Source organism: Hemicordylus capensis, chromosome 16 (genome assembly GCF_027244095.1).
Source record: "Hemicordylus capensis ecotype Gifberg chromosome 16, rHemCap1.1.pri, whole genome shotgun sequence".
Taxonomy (NCBI): Eukaryota; Metazoa; Chordata; class Lepidosauria; order Squamata; family Cordylidae; genus Hemicordylus; species Hemicordylus capensis.
In genome coordinates this window covers 7,823,726-7,844,692 of record NC_069672.1, presented here as the reverse complement: position 1 = coordinate 7,844,692, position 20,967 = coordinate 7,823,726, and the positions used below count along the sequence as shown (strand labels likewise).

Sequence of the window (20,967 nt, the reverse complement as noted above, 5' to 3'; positions counted from 1 at the left end):
AGCCAGGCAGCCAACACTTGAAAAAATTACCAGATTTCGTGACGGAAGGGAGGAGAGCTGGTCTTGCGGTAGCAAGCAGAAATGGCCCCCTCTGCTAAGCAGGGTCTGCTCTGGTTTGCATTTGAATGGGAGATGACATGTGTGAGCACTGTAAGATATTGGCCCTCAGGGGATGGGGTCCCTGTGGGAAGATCACCTGCGTGCTTGTGTGCAGAAGGTTCCAAGTTCCCCTCCCTGGCAGCATCTCCAAGATAAGGCAGAGAGAGACTCCTGCCTGAAACCTTGGAGAAGCCGCTGCCAGTCTGGGTAGACAACATTGAGCTAGGTGGACCGATAGTCTGACTCCGTAAAGCAGCTTGCTATGTCAATATGTTGATGAACAAAGAGGCAAGTATGATTAACACGCATGCTACAGAAAGTTGCCACACCATAACGGGAAATGAGTGAGATTTATTTGTACGTAACACAAGACAAGCAAAGGCATAACATTCCAATTCAACGCGGGCTCAAATTGGGTTTGTGCTGGGTTATCTGGCCACTCTGTGGGCCTGGAGCCCAACCAAGGTTTGGTCCCCCCCAGAGACACTGGCACAATTTCTGAGGTAGAAGCCATAATAAGATGGTCAAGCTATGTAAAATGTTATTTTCACTCTCTAGGGGCTGCCGGCAGCTACAATCTAAATTTGCTAGCTGAAAACACAGAATTATTTATTCACTGGATGCTCAAAATCAAAGCCAAGTTGAAAAGTGCTTGCATATTGGTGAATACACATGGTTACGGTCAAAAGGCAAAGCAAGGTTCTGTACAATTCTTTAGGACATATTTGGGGATAGCTTGTGGACTGGTAAACAAACACTGAATATGTCCAGAAGATAAAATAAAAGTTCTGCACCGTTTCTTTAGGGTCGCGGTTTCGACCCTCCTTTTCTCACAACACCGTTGAGTGTCAATCACGTCTCCCCACCACTGAAAAGGATAATTTATTCTCGTGAATTTTCATAAAACCACAAGACACGCCAAAAGCTACTTCACATTTAACTGACATATCTAAGAGGTCATAATAAACGTTTTAATTAGCAAGGGACCCAATGCCTAATATCCTGCAACCCCTGTACTGGGCCAGATGTGGGGCGTAGGGATGGGAGCAAGGGGGGATCAAGGATCTCTGGCCGCCAGGTTCTAGGGGGCCGCTAAGGCACCCACTCACCGCCTCCCTCTTCCCCCCAGCCAGTTTTCCACTGAAATGCTAGCTGTGCTTAGGGGGGAAACCCAGCCAGTACGCATTCCAATGAAATTGAAACACTGACATTGACATTGACATTGACATTCATTGAAATGCTGACCAGGGAAGGATGGGAGAGGCCCCGCCCCCTGCATCCGATTCAAGGGGGCGTGGCCACTTCCCAGAACGGGACCCGTTACCCCAGGCCGAGCTTCCCTTCCCCAGTCAGCGGTTTATGGGATCGCTGACTGGGAGCCCATTGCCTTGCCTTCTCAAGACTGGGGAAGGGAAGGTCTGATGGGCCCTGCCCTTGACATTGGCCCCGCCCCTTGCATCTGATGTCAGTCACAGGGGGCGTGGCTTGGGACACGCGCGATAGTAAGGCCTAGGGGGCACTGTTCCCTCTAAGAGGGGTTCCCAGATGTGGTTGACTACAACTCCCAGAATCCCCAGCTGTAGTGGCTTTCGCTTGGGGATTATGGGAATTGTAGTCAACGACATCTGGGAATCCCTGTTGGAGGGAACACCGCGAGGGGGTGGGGTAGCCGCCAGAGGACTTCAAGCTCCCTACGCCAGACCCTTGCCGCCTTCGCCTGGAGTGGTGCAAAGCTGTTGGAAGAACAGAGGCTTCCGACGACGAAACGAGGCTCTCTCTTCCTACAGCCTTGGGGTTCGGGGTAGTTGCAAAAAACCCTGTTTTCATGCATGTTGGGAGGAAGATCAGGAACAAGGCAGATGCTGGGAAACAAGAGCTGTGAAGGTTTTATATGAGCCACCAAGCCAAGGAGCTGGATAAGAGGATGACAAGAAGCCCATTCACACATTATGTCCAACACTCGTATGACGAGGGCACACAGGAACAGACCGTGGTGCATTTAGGCACGGACCACAGGGCGGGGGTCCGTGGCCTCCTGCCTCCTGGGGGGCCTCCAAATGCCCCCCAGAGTCCCGACGCCCTGCTGCTATTTCCCCTTTGCCGCCGCTTTATTTATTTATTTTTTTATGCTCGTGCCGCTGCTGCTGCTGCCGCCCGGCACCCGCCGCTATATCCCCTTCGCCGCCGCCGCTCGCCTGCTCTGCTCCGCTCCACTCGCCACCACCCCGGCAGCGGGTGGAGGTGGGTCTGCTCGGCCTGCAGACCGGCCTTCTCCTATGGAGCGTTGCATTCCGTGATGTCACGGAATGCAACACTCCATCGTTCCGACTGCGCATGCGCGCAGACAGAGGCATCCAAAGCCCTTCAGCCTAAGGTCAAAAAGACCCAGGTGCGCCCCTGGGTACAGATCTGTACACAGGTACAGCTATTCCCACGCTAAGTTGAACACAGGTACAGCAGTACACCTCCGATCCGAACCGTGCATTTGAGGGGCTTGTATCCGGCTCTACTTTTGCCATGCCGGCAGGTGTACAGGCTTCCACACAAACAGGCGTCTGAGTGTACAGACAACCGTACACTCATGCAGCGTAATGTCTGAATGCCGAATGCAGACATGACCCTGTATGAGCATTCTTCACTGCAAGAAAGGGTCCAAAATCAGCCCAAAGGGTAGCTCCCAGCTATAGTTCACTGCGCCTGCGTGGAGATTGGGCCAAAGCGCAATACTCTGCCCGGTCCCTTGGGCGCCCAGCGAAGGCGATCATTCCCAGCATGCATTGCTGCGCTTTGCCCAGCACTGGGTGATGCTCCTTTTAGGGAAATGGAGCCTTCTTCAGCCCCTGCGCCATCTTGGAAGGGACGCACAGCCTGCTGGGAAGAGTAGCTTTCCTCCTAGAGCTCTTGAGGGCTCCGTCTTTCTTAAAGGGCCCTCCCCTCGCTGAGAAAGGTGCAGTCCTGTGCAGAGGTCGGCACAGTGTATAACGGCTCTCACACGGAAGGCTTTTTGCTGCTGTTCTTCTTGCCAAAGTGACTTGGAAAATAATGAAGATCGCTAGAGTCCGAAGTCACCGCCGTTGCGGATCTGGAGAAATATCGTGGCAATCCAAGCACTCCCAAGACCCCAAGACCCACTTTTGCATCTGGTCAACGACAAATCCAATATGTGCAATATGTTCACAAGCTTAATTTCTGCACAAGTCTCTCCTCCCCACCCCCCGCCCCCACTAAATAAAGCACCTGAGTTTCACGAGCCACTGTCAAGAACTGGGGGAAAAAATATAACACTTTTGTAACTGAGCAGACGCTGCTTTCTAGAAAGCAATTCAGCTGCCCAAGGAGGATGGATTCGCAAATCGCCAGGCCGTTGGCTCCTTCACCTGATTTTCATCCCGACGTCTTGGATGCTGAGCGGAAGCACCTTTTTCTCATCGCAGGCAAACACCTCCATATTGTCCTCCACCTCGACGGCTGTCTGTCTCTTCGTCTCCCTTTTTACAGGACTCTCTTCTTTGGACAGGGGGAGATCTTCTTCCATCAAAGCACCATCTGCAGAAACTCTAATCACGGGACTGTTCAGGGACTCCACGTTGTGGTCGGCGTTGCACACGCTGACGATACAGCTGACGTTCACATGTGTGTGCCCGCTGCCTGCTTGCTCTGTTGAAAAGCGAGCGAGCGAGAGAGAGAAAACTGGTTACAAGCAGAAGGAAGTCCAAACGTCTGCCAGATATGGTGCCTAATAATCAGTTTTAGGAAGATAAAGAAACTGCCATATACTGAGTCAGACCCTTGGTCCATCTAGCTCAGTATTGTCTGCACAGACTGGCAGCAGCTTCTTCAAGGCTGCAGGCAGGAATCTCTCTCTGCCCTATCTGGAGATGCTGCCAGGATTGAACCTGGGACCTCCTGTGTGCTCGTCCCCTAAACCAGGCCTGCTCAACTTAGCTCTCCCCACCAGCTGTTAACTACAACTCCCATAATCCCCACCCACAGTGGCCAATAGCCAGGGATTATGGGAACTGCAGGCCAACATCTGCAGGAGGGCTGAAGCTGAGCAGCCCTGCTCTAAAACTATGGATGCACCGGATGAACATATGAAGCTGCCTACTGAGTCAGACCCAGGTTCCGTCTAGCTCAGTATTGTCTACACTGACTGGCAGCAGCTTCTCCAAGGTTTCAGGCGTGGATCTTTCCCACTAGGGATTGTGGGAGTTGTAGTCAACATCTAGGAACCCCTGTTACAGGGAACAGCGACACACGCTGCTACCAAACATTCCAGACCGCTTCTCGTATCTGTCAAAGCGGGCTGCTTTTCAAAGGGAAATGCCTCCCAAATGTCCTCCCAACTGGTGACTCTCAGCCTATTACAGCTATCAGACATGTGTGAGGGGAGCTGGCCAAGCTAGCAACCCTCCCAGATCTCCATGCATTCAGCACGTATTTGCAAAGGGAAATGATGAGCACACGCTGAGGCTTTTTCCGCATGATTAGAACCCAGGGCCACGTCTAGCTAGCACGCTTCCGTTTGCTCCCTTCCACAGAGAGCATGAATAGGGGCTCTGGAATGATATGTGTGGTAGCACAGAAAAACCTCCACTCTGAAGAGTTATCTTATCTCACAGCAGCACATATGAACAAAGTTAGCTGCCATATACTGAGTCAGACCCTTGGTCTATCTAGCTCAGTATTGTCTTCACAGACTGGCAGCGGCTTCTCCAAGGTTGCAGGCAGGAATCTCTCCCAGCCCTCTCTTGGAGATGCTGCCAGGGAGGGAACTTGGAACCTTCTGCTCTTCCCAGAGCGGCTTCATCCCCAAAGGGGAATATCTTACAGTGCTCACACATCAAGTCTCCCATTCAGATGCAACCAGAACAGACCCTGCTTAGCTAAGGGGACAAGTCATGCTTGCTACCACAAGACCAGCTCTCCTCTCCTAGACCAGCTCTCCTCTCAACTGTGGCCATCCAGTTGCTACTGAACTACAACTCCCATCATCCCTGATGACTGGCCACCGTGGCAAGGGGTGATGGGAGTTGTTCAACCACAGCTGGAGGGCTCAAGTTGTGCTGCCCTGTGTTATCTGGTCTCGCCAGCCTCTCACTTGAGCTTGTGACGCTGTAGTGGCTGCAGTTATTCAGCAGCGATCCCGGCTCCGTTTGTATCGCAAGATTCGCCGTATCGTCCTCTTCCACCGTGCTAATGTTGCTGATGATCCCGCTGCTTTCCTCAGACCCCAGGGGGCTTTCCAAAGAGGCTCTGCTGGAGGTGGAGATCTGCAGGAGGTTCTGTTCTTCCTGCCCCAGAGCACTGGGGCCCTGGGGCCAATTGTCCAAAGCCTTTTCAATTGGCGAGAAAGCCTAGAAGGGACATTTCTTGGTTTATTCATTGTATTGTTACACCGCCCCATATAAAATCTCTGGGCCATTTATGACGAATACGACAACAGATATTTATATACCTCCTTTCAACCTAAGTTCATATACCACTGACACGCAATGGTACCTCAAAAACCTCAAATTTAATTTTTAATTGTTTTTTTTAATTAACATTTCTATACCGCCCACTACTGACGTCTCTAGGCAGCTTCCAGCAATAAAACAAACCAAGAAATGTTAACAGTCAAAAGATCTAAAAATTCAAATTCAAATTCCCCATGAAAACGACTACATAGCTTAAAAGCCTGGCTGAGAAGAGGTGTCTTTAGCGGTTTCCTCAAAGCCAACCTGGATGGAGCAGCGATAATCCCAGTAGGGATTGTTTTATATGATAAATCATATAAAACAACTTAAAATAACCAACTTCAACACATCATAAACGCAAAGCGTGGTAAAAAGAGGTGTATTTTCAGATGCCATTTGGAAACAGAGTCAGGGAGGTTCCAATTTCATTGGGGGGCACATTCCAGAGCCTTGGGTGCCCGGGCAACCCTAGAGAAGACCCAGTTTTGGGTCCCCACCAAACAAATCAGTAACTGAGACTGGATCTCCCCCAATGATCTTAATTGGGGGTAGGGTTCATGAAAGTGGTGGCGCTCTCTTAAATTCCCTGGGCCCAATCCGTTCACATTAATAGCAAGACGGTCAGAGGTGTAAGCAAAAGATCTAGAAGTCACCATCACTGGGATCATCCATTGCACAAAAATGTTGGGATTGGCTTCAACCTTGGGGAGCTGCTGCCGGTCAGTGTAGACAATACTGAGCTAGTCGGACCAAGGGCCTGACTCGGCATAAGGCAGCTTCCTGTGCACAACAAAAGGAGGTTTATGAAGTGGTCTGCCAGTAATTATCAAGTGGTCTGTGGTGATGGTGGTGGTGAAACTTGTGAATTACATCAATTTGCATGCAATCCAAACTGACAAGACGCAACTACGACTTTACTGGAACTTATAGAGAATGGACGCAGCTTACACAGGGAAAGGAGACAGAGGCCAATGCTACTTACCTTCTTTTCATTGTCACGCTGGGCTGTCAAGGAGAAAAATGGAAAGTTGAAATTAATTTCCCTTCATGCAAATTACCAAGAAACTTGGGTCCAACAAACGGAAGTACTTTTTCACACAACAAATCATCAACTTGTGGAATTCTCTGCCACAAGATGTGGTGTTGGCTACTGGTTTGGATGGCTTTAAGAGGGGTTTGGGGAACTTCATGGTCTATCAACGGCTACTAGTCGGAGGGCTACAGGCCAACTCCAGCCTCAAAGGCAGGAATCCTCTGAATACCAGTTGCAGGGGAGCAACAGCAGGAGAGAGGGCATGCACATACCTCTTGCCTGTGGGCTTCTCGGAGGCATCTGGTTCTGGTGGACCACTGTGTGAAACAGTATGCTGGACTAGATGGGCCTTGGGCCCGATCCAGCAGGGCTGTTCTTATGTTCTTAATTTATAAGACAGCCAACTCCCAAACCACACACTTCTCTCTCTTAAACCTTTGCCCCTTTTAGCGCCCTTGATTGCTAACCAGAAGTATAGTTTTTTCTAAGCTAAAAAGTCCCAGTTGCTGTAGCCTTGCCTCATAGGAAAGGTGCTCTAGTCCCCTGATCATCTTGGTTGCCCAATTCTGCACCTTCTCCAGTTCTGCAACGTCCTTCTTAAGATCCGGTGACCAGAACTATACACAGTACTCCAAATGTGGCTGCACCATAGTCAAGTCAAGTTTTATTTACGGTCCTAGACCAAACAAAGGCCGCACCATAGTTTTGCATAAGGGCAGTATACTTATATTTCCAGTCCCCTTCCTAATGATCCCGAACATGAATTGACCTTTTTCACAGCGGCCGCACATTGAGTCGACCCTTTCAAGGAGCTGTCCACCTTCATGCAATGCAAGCGCTGGCCAGCAGGTGGGGCTGAGAAACTGAGGAAATCTTCTGGTTCGTCAGCCTCATGTGAGAACCTGTCCAGGGCTTTGCAAAGCACGTGACTAAGTGAGAGGGGGCAAGATGAAAACGAATGGAAGGAATGGTTAAAAGCAGCAGACTGTGCAACATCCAGAAAGAAAAACCAAAACAATGGAGTATTCCGTGTTCAGTGTAACAGTGTTCCCTGTTACAGGGATTCCCAGATGCTGTTGACTACAACTCCCATAACCCCCAAGCAAAAGCCATTGCAGCTAGGGATTCTGGGAGCTGTAGTCAACAACAGCTGGAAATCCCTGTAAGAGGAAACACTGATTCCCTCGTGCACTGGTCCCAGCTCAGAAAAAACCCAGATAATTCAAACCTCCAAAACCCAGGGCGAAATTCAGAGGCAGAAAGTTTCGAAAGCTTCCACATCCCTGTAATGTGCGTTTTGCTTATTCCTTGTGCCCTCTGGAGCATTATATGGCCTATGCTGCAGCTGCATTTGGAGTACTGCGTACAATTCTGGTCACCGCATCTTAAGAAGGACACTGTAGAACTGGAAAAGTTGCAGAAGAGGGCAAGCAAGATGATCAGGGGCCTGGAGCACCTTCCTTACGAGGCAAGGCTACAGCATCTGAGGCTTTTTAGTCTGGACCTCAGGGAGACATGGTAGAGGTTAATAAAATTATGCATGCTGTGTCGATTTATCCCACTCTCCCAACACTAGAACCAGGGGTCATCCTGTGAAACAGATTGCCGGGACATGTAGGACCGACAAAAGTCGTCACTTTTCTACACCACACCTAATTTGTCTGTGGAATTCTCTGCCACAGGATGCGGTGGTGGCCACCAGCTTGGATGGCTTTAAAAGTGGGGTTAGACCAATTCACGGAGCATATGTTTACTAGCCTGATCGACTTGTCCTCCCTGAATTGGTCTAACCCATTTTTAAAGCCATCCAAGGTTAATGGCCATAGGCTACATTTGGGTTCAGAAGTAGGATGCTTCTGAATACCAGTTGCAAGGGAGCAACAGCAGGAGAGAGGGCATGCCTTCATATCTTCATCCCACAGGCATCTGGTGGGCCACTGTATGGAAGCAGCATGCTGGACTAGATGGGCCTTGGGCCAGTGGGATTTGTCTTTGGTTATTTAGCCAGGTTTTTAGCAACTGATCCTCAGTGTACAGAGGCAGTCTACCTGCAAATATCAGCTGTTGTGGAAGAACAGCAATAGAAGGCTGTTGCCTTTATCCCCTGCTGGTGGGCTTCCCAGAGGTACCTGGTGGGCTACTGTGGGAAACAGGATGCTAGACTAGATTGCCCTTGGACTTCTTCCAGTGGGACACTTTGTAGGGTTTTTATGTGTTTGGGGGACATCTGTGAGGAAGTGCTTCAGGGCACCACAACGTCCTCTGTGATATACTGATGGTATGCTCATCTTACCCTTTCTTCTAAATACGATACAGAGAGTAGCCCCGACCATCAGAAGGAGAAGGGTCACGCCGGCGAGTAAACCTGAAAACAAGACCAAAAAAGAATACACGTCGGAAAATGGACTTCCATGCAAATCAAGAAGAAAGCCCTACTTTTTCTCTCCTCTGCTAGGAAGTCCTGTGGTTAAAATGTTGGGTTTCTAGACAATGAAGCAACAGGAGGAGGTGTTTCAGAAAAGAAAGAAAAAATTCTGGGGGAAACCTTAAATAGATTGCTACATGCTTCTTTCCAGGGGCGTAGCAAGGTTGGAGTAGGCCCGGAGACAAGATTTTAAAATGGGCCCCCTCCCCTCACTGAAGCTCAGCTCATGAAGTAAAGAAATCTTAAATGAGGCTGAATAGTGGTAACAAAAACATAGTAAAACATAGCTATATCTATCTCCTATGTGCCACAATAGAACATCATCCTAAATTATTTTTTTAAAGGTTTTGTAAATTGTGGACGATGCAATGGTACTAGAGAAAGACCTGCTGTTCTGGTAGCTCAAGGTCTTAACACTCATGTCAATTTCGGAGGATGGATACAACTGAAGGAAGCTCGGGCAGGTGCGTGGATGGGGGAGTCAGTCATGTGACTTGCCTCTGCCCCCCCAGGCAGTGGGCCCCCAGACAATTGTCTCCCCTTGCCCAATGATAGTTACGCCCCTGCTACTTTCCTCCCTGAGCAGGGAGACGTCCACACTTGCCTAATTTGAGCAAGGGTGTGCATTCACTGCGTCCTCAGCACCCGTGTTCTCTCTAACAGGGATTCCCAGATGTTGCTGACTACAACTCCCAGAATCCCCAAGCAAAATCCATTGCCACTGGGGATTCTGGGAGTTGTAGTCAACAACATCTGGGAAAACATGTTAGAGGGAACTCTGCTCAGCACCCGCAGGAATTTGTCCAGAAAAGCTGTCACCTTTCAGATTACATGCTACAGGGCCAAGGCATTAAAACATATACATATCAGTTCTAAGTATCTTAGGAACACAGAGAGCTGCCTTTTACCGAGTCAGGCCATTGGTCCAATTAACTCAGTATTGTCTGCCCAGACTGGCAGCGGCTTCTCCAAGGTTGCAGGCAGGAATCTCTCTCAGCCCTATCTTGGAGATGCTGCCAGGGAGGGAACCTGGGCTGCATGCAAGCAGGCAGGTGCTTTTCTGCTGAGCTACAGCCCCAACCCCTAAGCAGGGCTGCTCAACTTTGACCCTCCTGCAGATGTTGGCCTACAGTTCCCATAATCCATGGGTATTGGCCTCTGTGGCTGGGGATTATGGTAGTTCAAAGACAGTCGGGGGGTGGGGGAGGGCTAAATTGAGCAGGCCTGCCCTAAGGGGAATATCTTCCAGTGCTCACACATGTAGTCTCCCATTCAAATGCAAACCAGGCTGGACCCTGCTTAGCAAAGGGACAATTCATGCTTGCTACCACCAGACCAGCTCTCTCCCCTTAATCTTCAGTTTTCACTGAGGCAACCCTGTGGAGCAATGGAGAAAGCATTATTCTCTCCAGAACTAAACATCTCAGCTCACTTGATTTTTTAAAAAAATGTTTTTAAGCCCAGCCTGGTCACTTTATGATAGGGATGTGCATGAACCTGTTCGGAGGCTCTTTGACGGGCCTCCGAACAGGTTCGAACACTGGGAGGTTCAACATTCACACTTTAAGGGCGGGGATGGGTGCACTTAATCCCTCCCTCCACTCCCCCCCTCGCCGGCACTCGGTATGTCCAAAGTCCTACAGGGCGACCCTGTCTACTCCCTGGCTGGAAGTGGCCAGAGTTATCTGGTGTGCTTGCGGTAACTGCCCTGCAGAGGCGTATCTAGGGAAAATAGCACCTAGGGCCACTGAAATTGCACCCCCTGTCCAAACATCTGACACCCATCTTTCAGATAACTTTACCATAATATCAGCAGAAAAATACAAGTCAAGCTCATTAATCTTTTAATCTTTCAAAAACTATTTAGCAGTGGATGTAGCCGGACCAAAAAATGCTGGGAACCTACAAATTTCGGATAGCTGGGGCTCATGAAATACCCAAATATTATGCAGAGGTGTACTTGGAAAAACTAAATAGAAGTGCCTGTCTAATTCTCTGCTATGCATTGTAGCATCACGATTACATAAGTTTTAAAAATAAATGGAGAATTTGACTTTCCCAGATACTCTGAAAATAATTAAAGGATATGCAGAGTAAATTGTGTGACTGCTTGGAATATATTCTAGTATTTCAGAAAGACAGTTAAAATGAGAGAAAGAGAGCAAGAAACTCCCAGTGGGCCTTAATACTAAGGATTTCACCTATTCAAAGACAAACTCACCATTAATAGCCATATTATTAAGACATCACATTTAACTCACTTATCACAAGAAGCAAAGTTAGAGCAAATGGATACAATCTTAGCTCATAAACTTCAGCTCAGTATTCACAAGCCCTGATTCTCTGTACACAGTGCCAATCTGAATATGTGTACAGTGACTTATATTATTATTATTATTATTATTATTATTTTAATTACCTGTAGCCCCTTCGGGGGACTTCCTAAAGGCTGTAGTGGGTCTGCAAAGTTTTCCCCTCCTCCCACTGGCTTCTAGGGCCTCACAGGCACCATTTGAGCATGTGCTGTGATCATTTTAAAAAATATATATATTTTAAAAATGGCCGCTGAAAACAATATGGCCGCCACGCTTGCTCAAATGGCCTCTGCGAGGCCTGGCATGGCCTAGGGCCTCATAGAGGCCCTTTGAGCATTCCCAGTGGCCATTTTGGTTTTGGTGGCCATTTAAAAAAAAAATTTAAATTTAAGAAATGGCGCCCCCCTTCAAGTGGCGCCCGGGGCACGTGCCCTGCCTGCCCCACCCTAGATACACCCCTGCTGCCCTGAGCTGTTTTTTGAATCGGCGGTATAGAAACGAAACAAATCAGATCAGATCAGAACTTGGCCACACTGATCAACCCAACACAGATAGACTATGGGAGGCAGCAAGCCTGAATTGCCCCCTTTGCTAAGCAGGGTCCACCCTGGTTTGCATTTGAAGGGGAGACTGCATGTGTGAGCACTGTCAGAAATTCCCCGTAGGGGATGGGGCCACTCTGGGAAGAGCACCTGCCTGCTTGCATGCCGAAGGTTCCAAGTTCCCTCCCTGGCACCTCCAAGATAGGGCTGCGAGAGACTCCTGCCTGTAACCTTAGAGAAGCTGCTGCCAGTCTGTGCTGACAATACTAAGCTAGATGTGCCAATGGTCCAACTCAGCAGAAGGCAGCTTCCTATGGGGGGAACGCCAAAGACTTTTCTCACCCAGGGTGCTATTTATCTTCATAGCCGGCCCTGGGCACTACCCTAGTCCATGATGTCCCTCTAGCGGATACTGAACTACGACTCCCATAATCCCTGACAATTGGCTCCTGCGGCAGGGGATGATGGGAGCCGTGATCCAAAAACCAAGCTTGCCCAGCCCTGCAGAGTCTAGCAATTTGGTTGCATTTATGGTCACGTGACACAAAAGAGTCGCCAACTTGGGAGCTACGTGGACAAAGAGCAGCCCTGCGTGATCTCCGAGCAGAAGTGAGTCAATCCGCCCTCACTCACCAGCCACGTGAGAAATGTTTGTTGACAGGTTTCCCTGACTCTCCTTCGTATCCGCCATCGAACACGTGGTAAGCGATGTCAGTGGAGGAAGCCGGCTCCTTGCAGGCACCGTGCTGGGAGGAGGAGAACTTCCTCCAACGATCACGGAATCGTGGCAGACGGCGTCGTGTGTCCTGTTCCCAGGGGTACGTTGTGATTGACAGCTGCAGGGGACAAAATCGCAGATTTGAAGGGAAACTTTAAAAAATGCAACGGGGATTTCTAAGCCAGGGCTGCTCAACATTGGCCCTCCTGCAGATGTTGGCCTACAACTCCCACAATCCCTGGCTATTGGCCACTGTTACTGGGGGTTATGGGAGTTGTAGTCCAAAAACAGCGGGGGGGGGGCTAAGTTGAGCAGGTTTGTTCTAAGCCCAACCCTAAGGCCTTAGGCACATACGAAGCTGCCATATACTGAGTCAAACCATTGTCCCATCTAGCTCAGTATCATCTTCACAGACTGGCAGCAGCTTCTCCAAGGTTGCATGCAGGAATGTTGTTATATCCCTTTGCTCTTTTTCTCCCCCCCCCCACCGTATTTTTGGCTCTGAAAATGTGCATTAAGTGTGCGTGTGAACAATTTTGCCAAGACACCATCTTTCCCTGTTATTTCATCTCCCCCAAATAGTGTAACCTGCAAGACGCCCTGATGTCCCCGCCGCATTAAGAAAATGAGTCAACTTACACCCTGTGGGGCCTGCAGGTGGCGTTGTGAGATTCCACGTCCGAAAAAGTGCCAGGAGCGCACGGCGCACACGCCACATCGCGATCTTCAGTGCCTACAAGCAAAGGAACATTTTCAAAGAATGGTAACCAGCTGCTGCACATCAGAGGAATAGGGAACTCACCGGCAGCTGTGAGACAGGCTCTTATGGGTGCCCTCGCCCCATGGCCGTTTGTGCACGTGTGCATTAGCCACACCCCCATGTATGATGTCAGAAGCAGGGGCGTGGCCACTAGTGGTGCACTGACCGTCTGCCGCTTGCAGTCGGCACGATGTCGATGCGCCACTCGAATCGGGTGTGTTCTTTCTCCGCCTCGCTCCGAGCACCCCCCCAACCTCAAAACAGCACATGAACTAAGTGGCCTGGAAGCACTTCGGGGAGGAGAGCTGGTCTTGTGGCTGCAAGCAAGACTTGTCCCCTTTGCTGAGCAGGGTCCACCTAGGTTTTCATTTGGAATGGGAGACTAGAAGTGTGAGCACTGGAAGCGATTCCGCTCAGGGGATGGAGCCGCTCTGGGAAGAGCATCTAGGTTCCAAGTTCCCTCCTTGGCAGCATCTCCAAGACAGGGCTGAGAGAGAGATTCCTGCCTGCATCCTTGGAGAAGCCACTGCCAGTCTGGGTAGACAATACTGAGCTAGATGGACCAAGGGTCTGACTCGGTATACTGTAGGGCAGCTTCCTATGTTCCTAAGCAGCAGGAGGGCAGTGCACCCGTTTTGCCACTAGTGGATATAGGCACAGAGGGGAATTCCCTGAGGGGAATCTCTTCCAGTGCTCGCACTTCTAGTCTCCCTTTCATATGCAACCAGGGCGGACCCTGCTTAGCTAAAGGTTGCCAGCAACAAAGCACCTGCTCAGAGAACCCACTTGCCACTCGGGCTCCTGCTTTTTTCTTCGCCTTGAACGCTTCACACCCGTCCCTCATGCCCACTAGTCACACCAGCTGCCTCTCTCTGCACCTAGGAAGCAGTGGCGACCACGGCAGGCAGACCGGGGGTGGGGCGGGGGGTTGGGGGTGGGCTGTGTCCCCTCTAACAGGGATTCCCAGATGTGGTGGACTACAACTCCCAGAATCCCCAGCTGCAACGGCTTTTGCTTGGGGATTCTGGGAGCTGTAGTCCACCACATCTGGGAATCCCGGTTAGAGGGCACAGTGGGGGGGTGGGGTGGACATGAGCCAGGGGTGAGGCTCGGTCTCACTGCTTTCGCCCCCTTCTGACTGCCTCGCTCACCCTCGGTTATGGCCTCAACCCAGGGCTAGCTTGTTCACTAGGAAGATCTAGGCAGGGCAGGGGATTCTCCCAACCACAGTGGCACAGGCTGCTCGTCAGGAGGCTGGTGGGGGGCTGGGGGGGGGGGGTTGGTGGAGCCCCCACCCCCCACCATCTCCACCACCACATCCGCCTCCACTACAGCAATCCGCCACTGGAAAAATCAAGGTACTAAGCCCCTGCCTTACTACAGGGCAGTGGTTGCCAACCACGGTTCTTCCAGACGTTGCTGAACTACAACTCCCATCACCCCCAGCCACAAGAAATTGTTGCTGGGGTTGCTGGGAGATGTAGTTCCTCAACACCTGGAGGTAACCCGGGTTGGGAACCATTGGTCTAATCCCCCCATCATAGTCATTTGCAATCTTAGAACGTGGCTCCGTTCGGTTTCGCAGCCAGTCAACTCTAGCTGATCTATGTGTTTAATCTCTGTATTTTATCGCGGTATCATAACCCCGTTGGTTTGCTTTGCTGGGCTGCTGTTTGTAAACTGTCCGGGTCTGTGACTGTAATAAACTATTGATCGAAGCTGGGAATGCTGGGAGTTGTAGTTCAGCAACATCAGGAGAAACCCTAGTTGAGAAGCTCTGCTGTAGGGAATGCCCCTATACTCGTAAAGGGGAATTCTTGCTGGATTCCCCTTTACAAGTATATCCCCGGAATATGACTAAGCCCGGCATACCTAACAAATATTTTATTTATTTATTTTACACTTATTTTATTTATTTACATTTTAAAAAACATTTATTTACATATAAATACACGGAGTTGTCCTTATTTATGATTATTGCCGCTAGGATTCTTTACAACGCCAACCTACGGTCACCAAGCAATCCCGACTTTGAATGAATGGTGACTAAAGCTATGGGAATACGCCTCGATGGCTAAGGTTACTGCATATTTGCGGAATAATTCAGAGAAAACGTTTGCGTCAACTTGAGAACCTTTCATAAACCATAATACAGCACCGGGTCAACATCCACACCCCAGATTTGTTGTGTTTTTTTTAAAAAAAACCGAGGGCTGGCTAGTATATTACTTATATCTGATATTTTTCTACTGTAAGATATATTACTTATATCTGATATTTCCGTTGTGAGGGCGAAGGATGGCAAAGGGTGGAAGTGGAATCTTGGATTGTCATATGTCATATGTAACTGCTGGAAGTTCAAGAGATGTTAATGCAATCATGTTATTTCTTTCTATCTTCTTAATAAATTAAGAAGATAGAAAGTTTTGGGCCGTATACAAATATGTTAAATAAATAAATAAATGCCCCACAAAAATGCAAGTATATCCGCCAGACCCAGAAGTGGGTTGGGTCAGATCAAATCTGGTCTGGATTCAAACCGAACCGGTTCCATGCACACCCCTACAATAGAGTTCAGAATTTGCCACCTATGGAGAAGGTGACTTCTCGGATTTACCTGGCACGGCAGTTCCGTAGCCCCTTTTGCACCGCTGGTATGGTTGACATATGAGGCAGGTTTCGGAGATCTTCATAGTACAAAATTCATCAAAGGGGCACCAGCACAATCGGTTTTGTGTCTGGGTGCATCTCTTCCTCTCCACAAATCCTGTTTTCAAGGAAAGGAATTGGACACAATGTGGTTATAGAAACTGCTGGAGAGGAAGAAGATGAGAAACAATATTATGTATTCAGAGAATGGGTGTGTATGAAAGAAAACCTTGTCAAAGTTCTGGTAGCCAAAACCAACCACATTCCACAATCAATCAATTATAGTTTCAGGAAGGAGGGGAGAAGGAAGAAGGTGAGGGGAAAGGAGAAGGGAGAAGGCAGAGGAAAAGGAACATAGGAACCTGCCATATACTGAGTCCGCCCATTGGTCTATCTAGCTCAGTAATGTCTTCACAGACTGGCAGCGGCTTCTCCAAGGTTGCAGGCAGGAATCTCTCTCAGCCCTCTCTTGGAGATGCTGCCAGAGAGGGAACTTGGAACCTTCTGCTCTTCAACGCCTTGCAGGTCCCCACTTCTATTTGTGGCAGTTGCCATTGTTATTACTTATGTGCTTCTCACTGCCACTGCCATTTTACAGCACAAGCAAACAGGATCGGCTGCTGCCCCAAGGAGCTTACAATGTACCGTTGGAATGCAGGAGAGAAGGAGAGGCAAAGGTAATGAAGGATTCATAGGCACAGAGGCACATTTTTGGCTTTCCTTGAAAATGAGGATGAAGGCAAAGGCTTCACAGATAAGGTGGGCTTTCCGAGGAGATAGGAAGGCAAGATGTAGACCTTCTGGGAAGAGAAGGGAAGAGAGAAGGGACGTCTCCTGTCCTGTCCTGCAGGACAGGTCTGAAAAATGGAGAGAGGGGGAGAGGATAAATGACAGGGCAGAGAGAGGGAAGATTTCAGCACCATGGAAAGCTCCACTGGACACGTTGCTCTGAAACTAGTCAGAGGTCGACTGAGCCGTTACTTCGCCCTGATCTCAGGCTATCCCTCCTGGTATCATGAACCCCAAGCCTCACCCCGTAACACCTGGGTCTGACCCAGAGGACTCTCGGGATGAGGCGGGATTTAAGGGGCCGTCACCTCCAGCACCAGGGTTCCCTATGCCCGCTGACCCCCTCAACACTCCCCTCCCTTTGTCCTCCAACTCCGAGGACAGGGGTTCAGTGATATGGGAGGCTCTAAGGCTCTTCAGGGGGCTTTCACTCTGGAGCTCTCTCAGGCTCGGGGCCCAGGGCTGGTTCTGCCTCCTCAGGATCAGATAGAGTTGCTCAGTTAGTCACAACCAATGTGTCCTATTAATACCAAGGAGGCTACTCATGGGTACCGTCAGCTGAATCATGTGTAGTGTCAGCTGGGGTCACCAGCCAATGGGGGGGCGGGGTCAGGACAGGAAGAGATCCCTGTTTCCTGGCCACCTCCAGTTAGCCACGGCCAGCTTGACCTATTAATTTCAAGGGAGCTACTCATGAGTAACTCAGTCCAGACATCAGCCAGGGCCACTAGTCTGGACAGGAAGGGATCCCTTTTACGTGGTCACTTCCAGTGAGTCTTGGCCAATTGGTCCTATTCCTTTCAAGGGGGCTACTCATGAGTAGGGTAGTCCGGCCATCAGCCAGGGTCACTAGCCAGGGTGGAGTCAAGACCTGTGTGCCCGCTAACAGGGATTCCCAGATAGATAGATAGATAGATAGATAGATAGATATTTTTTTAAAATAAGAATTTTTGTTAAGAAGTAAACCAAAGGAGACAGAAACAAATCACCATAAAGACAATATAAAACCAATCATTTTTCATAAAGAAAAACCTCATTTTTCTAATTACATCTGTAAAGAAAAAATATCTAGAGCAAGATAAAGCAAAAGAAATTCAGACTCTTAAAGTTGTAAAATCTGATCTGATCAGCTTCTTGCAAGTTACATATCGAAAACACTATAAGCCAAGTCCAGAAAATGGGAACAAAGTTTGACCATAACGGATATTATAATTTATAAAGGGTTCCCAAACAGACATGAATGATTCAGTAGACATACTATGTACATAAGCCGAGGGATTCAAAGATGTTGTTGACTACAACTCCCAGAATCCCCAAACAAAAGCCATTGCAGCTGGGGGTTCTGGGAGTTGTAGTCAACAACATCTGGAATTCCCTGTTAGAGGGGACACTGGTCAGGACAGGAAGGGATCCCCATTGCATGGCCGCCTCCCACCGCCCCCAGCCCAGGCAGAGAGTTCCCGAAATGCAGACGGCTGCTGCGTACCATTTCTGCATTCCGCCGAGCAGCTAAAGCAGCGGTCGCCTCGGCTCCAGCTCTTCGTATACGTGCCCTCCTCGCAGGCTTGGCACTGGGTGTTGGCATTGTCAGTACATCCCTGGAAGAGCCGATGACCTGCAACACAAACGAGGACAGAGTCTGTGAACACACACCCGTTGCTTTGCACTTCTCATAAAAAGCATTTGTGCCACCCAGGCCAGATTGGGACCCGTGTTGCCTCTAACAGGGATTCCCAGATATGTTGACTATAAATCCCATAATCCCCAGCCAAAGGCAACTGCAGCTGGGAATGCTGGGAGTTGTAGTGAACATCTGGGAATCCCTGTTAAATTGGGACCATGGGGGGTTTTGCCCTTTCCCCTCACACTGGGGCCTTTTTGGTGGTGGCCCCTTGGCTTTGGGACACCTTCCCGGAAGAGCTTCGCCCTGCTCCCTCCCTCCTTCCCAATATAGGTCTTTCCATATTCTGGGAAACATACGAACAGGGATTCGAACCAGCAACCTTCTGCTTGTTAGTCAAGCATTTCCCTGCTGCGCCACTTAAGGTGGGGTTTTCTTAAATCCAGAGTCCTGTTGCTTTCGAGTAAAGGCAGGTATCACCTATATTTAACCCCTCTTTTTAAGGAGGTCGTCTGAAATTCAGAGTTGTCTCCTATGTGGGTAAATACAGGTACTTTGCGAAACCCATTGCTACTGTCTTCACAATCATGCTCGCTTCTGTGTTTCTTTGAGCAAACTTGTAGATGGAAGTAAGGAACGAGAAAAGAGATCCTGACGGGTCTGCGCCCCTGACTTGCAGGGAGTCCAGAGTTCTCCTTTGAGTGTCTGCGGGGAAACACACACATCTGGTTGCCGCCGGCTTCGTACTGAAAAACACAGGAAACCCAGCCATCTTGCTGCTTGACATTTGCCACTTTGCAGAAGTTGGACGGTTTCTTTATGCGCTGGTTTCCAGCTTAACAGCCCTTGCTTGGAGGCAGGGACAAGAAATGGAACCATTTCCGTTCGGAACCAACCAACTCCTAATGACAACTGTTTATGGTTCTGGGCGTGCTGCCCATTTAAAAAAAAAGGCAGGGCAGGGGGAGGAAGGAGTGAAACAGAATGGCCTCTCCCTCCACCGGCAAAGCACCTTCTCTGCATTTCTTGTAGAACAGACCTAAGATGGACTACTGCAGGCATGGGGTAATGCCGGGAAAACCTTGTTACCCACAGAACCAACACCTGTAGTTGCATGTGGCTGTAGTCAAAGAACCGACGCTCAACCCCGGCATATGTGTGCAAAAAGGGTGAACGAGGGGTTAAATCCACATATCTGTGGGTTGGGGGGTGGCCGGAAATGACCTTGGAGATCATTTCCGGCTACCATTTTGTCAAATGGAGTTATTTTGTGTCTCAGTTTAAAAAATATATATTTATGTCATTTTTAAAAAAATCATAGAATAATAATGGCAACATTCAGTCTTCTGGGGGACGTTGCTGAACTCTGTTTTTTGCCCAATTTTTGCTGTTTGGGGGGAGATTTTTGGGCCTCCAGGAACCTAACCCCTGTGATCCCATAGACTTTAATGCCTGGTTTCAGCATTAGTGTTGTTATCCCTAAATGGAACCCCCACGGATATCGAGGACCACCTGTACGTATAAGACGATGCAGGAATAGATGGATATTTATTTCTTTGAAGATTGTTTCTTGTTGGCTCCATCAGACACTCCACTTTGGATGGACATTTATTCTGCCTGAGAAACGGACTTAATCGACTTGGCAAAACTTGGTGGGGTTGTGTGAGATGATTCCAGATTTCAGGACCATCTTACTACAAATTGGAAATAGATGTCTTGTTGAAATTCTGGACCTTTTTGAATAATATACAAAAGATGTGGCACCCATACAAGTTTTTATTGATTCTTTTGGTCGCTGTAGTGATCCTTAATGGTGCAGCGGGGAAGTAACTTGCCTAGAGAGCAAGAGGTTGCAGGTCCGAATCCCCACTTGTATGTTTCCCAGACTATGGGAAACACCTCTATTGGGCAGCAGCGATCTAGGAAGATGCTGAAAGACATCATCTCACACAGCGTGGGAGGAGGCAATGGTCAACCCTTCCTGCATTCTACCAAAGACAACCACAGGGCTCTGTGGGCACCCCGAGTCGACACCGACTCGACAGCACACTTTACTTTTACTTTAGTGATTTCACAGCAATCACGATGGATCATGTTCGGACTTGGGAGGATTATGATTAAATGTTGGTTAATTGCCTTATAGGTAGCAATTTGTGGATTCTTTATTTGGGTTTTTATTTTTAAATAATTACATTAAAATTGCTGCTGCTTCTACAGTAACAATCCCCCCCCAACACACACACATACACACACACACACACACACACACACACACACACACACACACACACACCAACTATCCAGAGTTTCTGACAGAAGGGTCTTTTCCAGCCCTCTCTGGAGATGCCACGTACTGAACTTGGGAAGTTCTGCATGCAAAGCAGGTACTCTGCCACTGAGCTCTGTATGTTCTTGGTATGAAGCTGCCAAACCGAGCCCAAACATTGAGCTCAAGACTGTATGCACTGGCTGGTAGCAGCTTCCTTGGTTTCTGGTTTGTGCTCCACCTGGAAATGCGAGGAATTGAACCTAAGGTCTTTAGCAGGCAAAGCAGATG

The 20,967-nt window shown here is 49.0% G+C and overlaps 1 protein-coding gene across 2 annotated transcripts in view; it reads right to left on the bottom strand.

Annotated features, from left to right (window-relative positions):
- Positions 1 to 430: 430 nt before the first annotated feature.
- The window catches only part of TNFRSF1B (TNF receptor superfamily member 1B), a 43,033-nt gene continuing 22,496 nt past the window's right edge, over positions 431 to 20,967 (bottom strand). For both annotated transcript variants that reach the window (XM_053281415.1, XM_053281416.1), the window contains exons 3-10: positions 18,276 to 18,404; positions 15,969 to 16,118; positions 13,231 to 13,324; positions 12,507 to 12,709; positions 8,885 to 8,956; positions 6,541 to 6,563; positions 5,201 to 5,456; positions 431 to 3,756 (exon numbers count right to left, since the gene is read on the bottom strand). In XM_053281415.1, the coding sequence (XP_053137390.1) occupies positions 3,473 to 3,756; positions 5,201 to 5,456; positions 6,541 to 6,563; positions 8,885 to 8,956; positions 12,507 to 12,709; positions 13,231 to 13,324; positions 15,969 to 16,118; positions 18,276 to 18,404 (1,211 nt within the window). In that variant the 3' untranslated portion in view covers positions 431 to 3,472. The remainder of the gene's footprint in view (positions 3,757 to 5,200; positions 5,457 to 6,540; positions 6,564 to 8,884; positions 8,957 to 12,506; positions 12,710 to 13,230; positions 13,325 to 15,968; positions 16,119 to 18,275; positions 18,405 to 20,967) is intronic.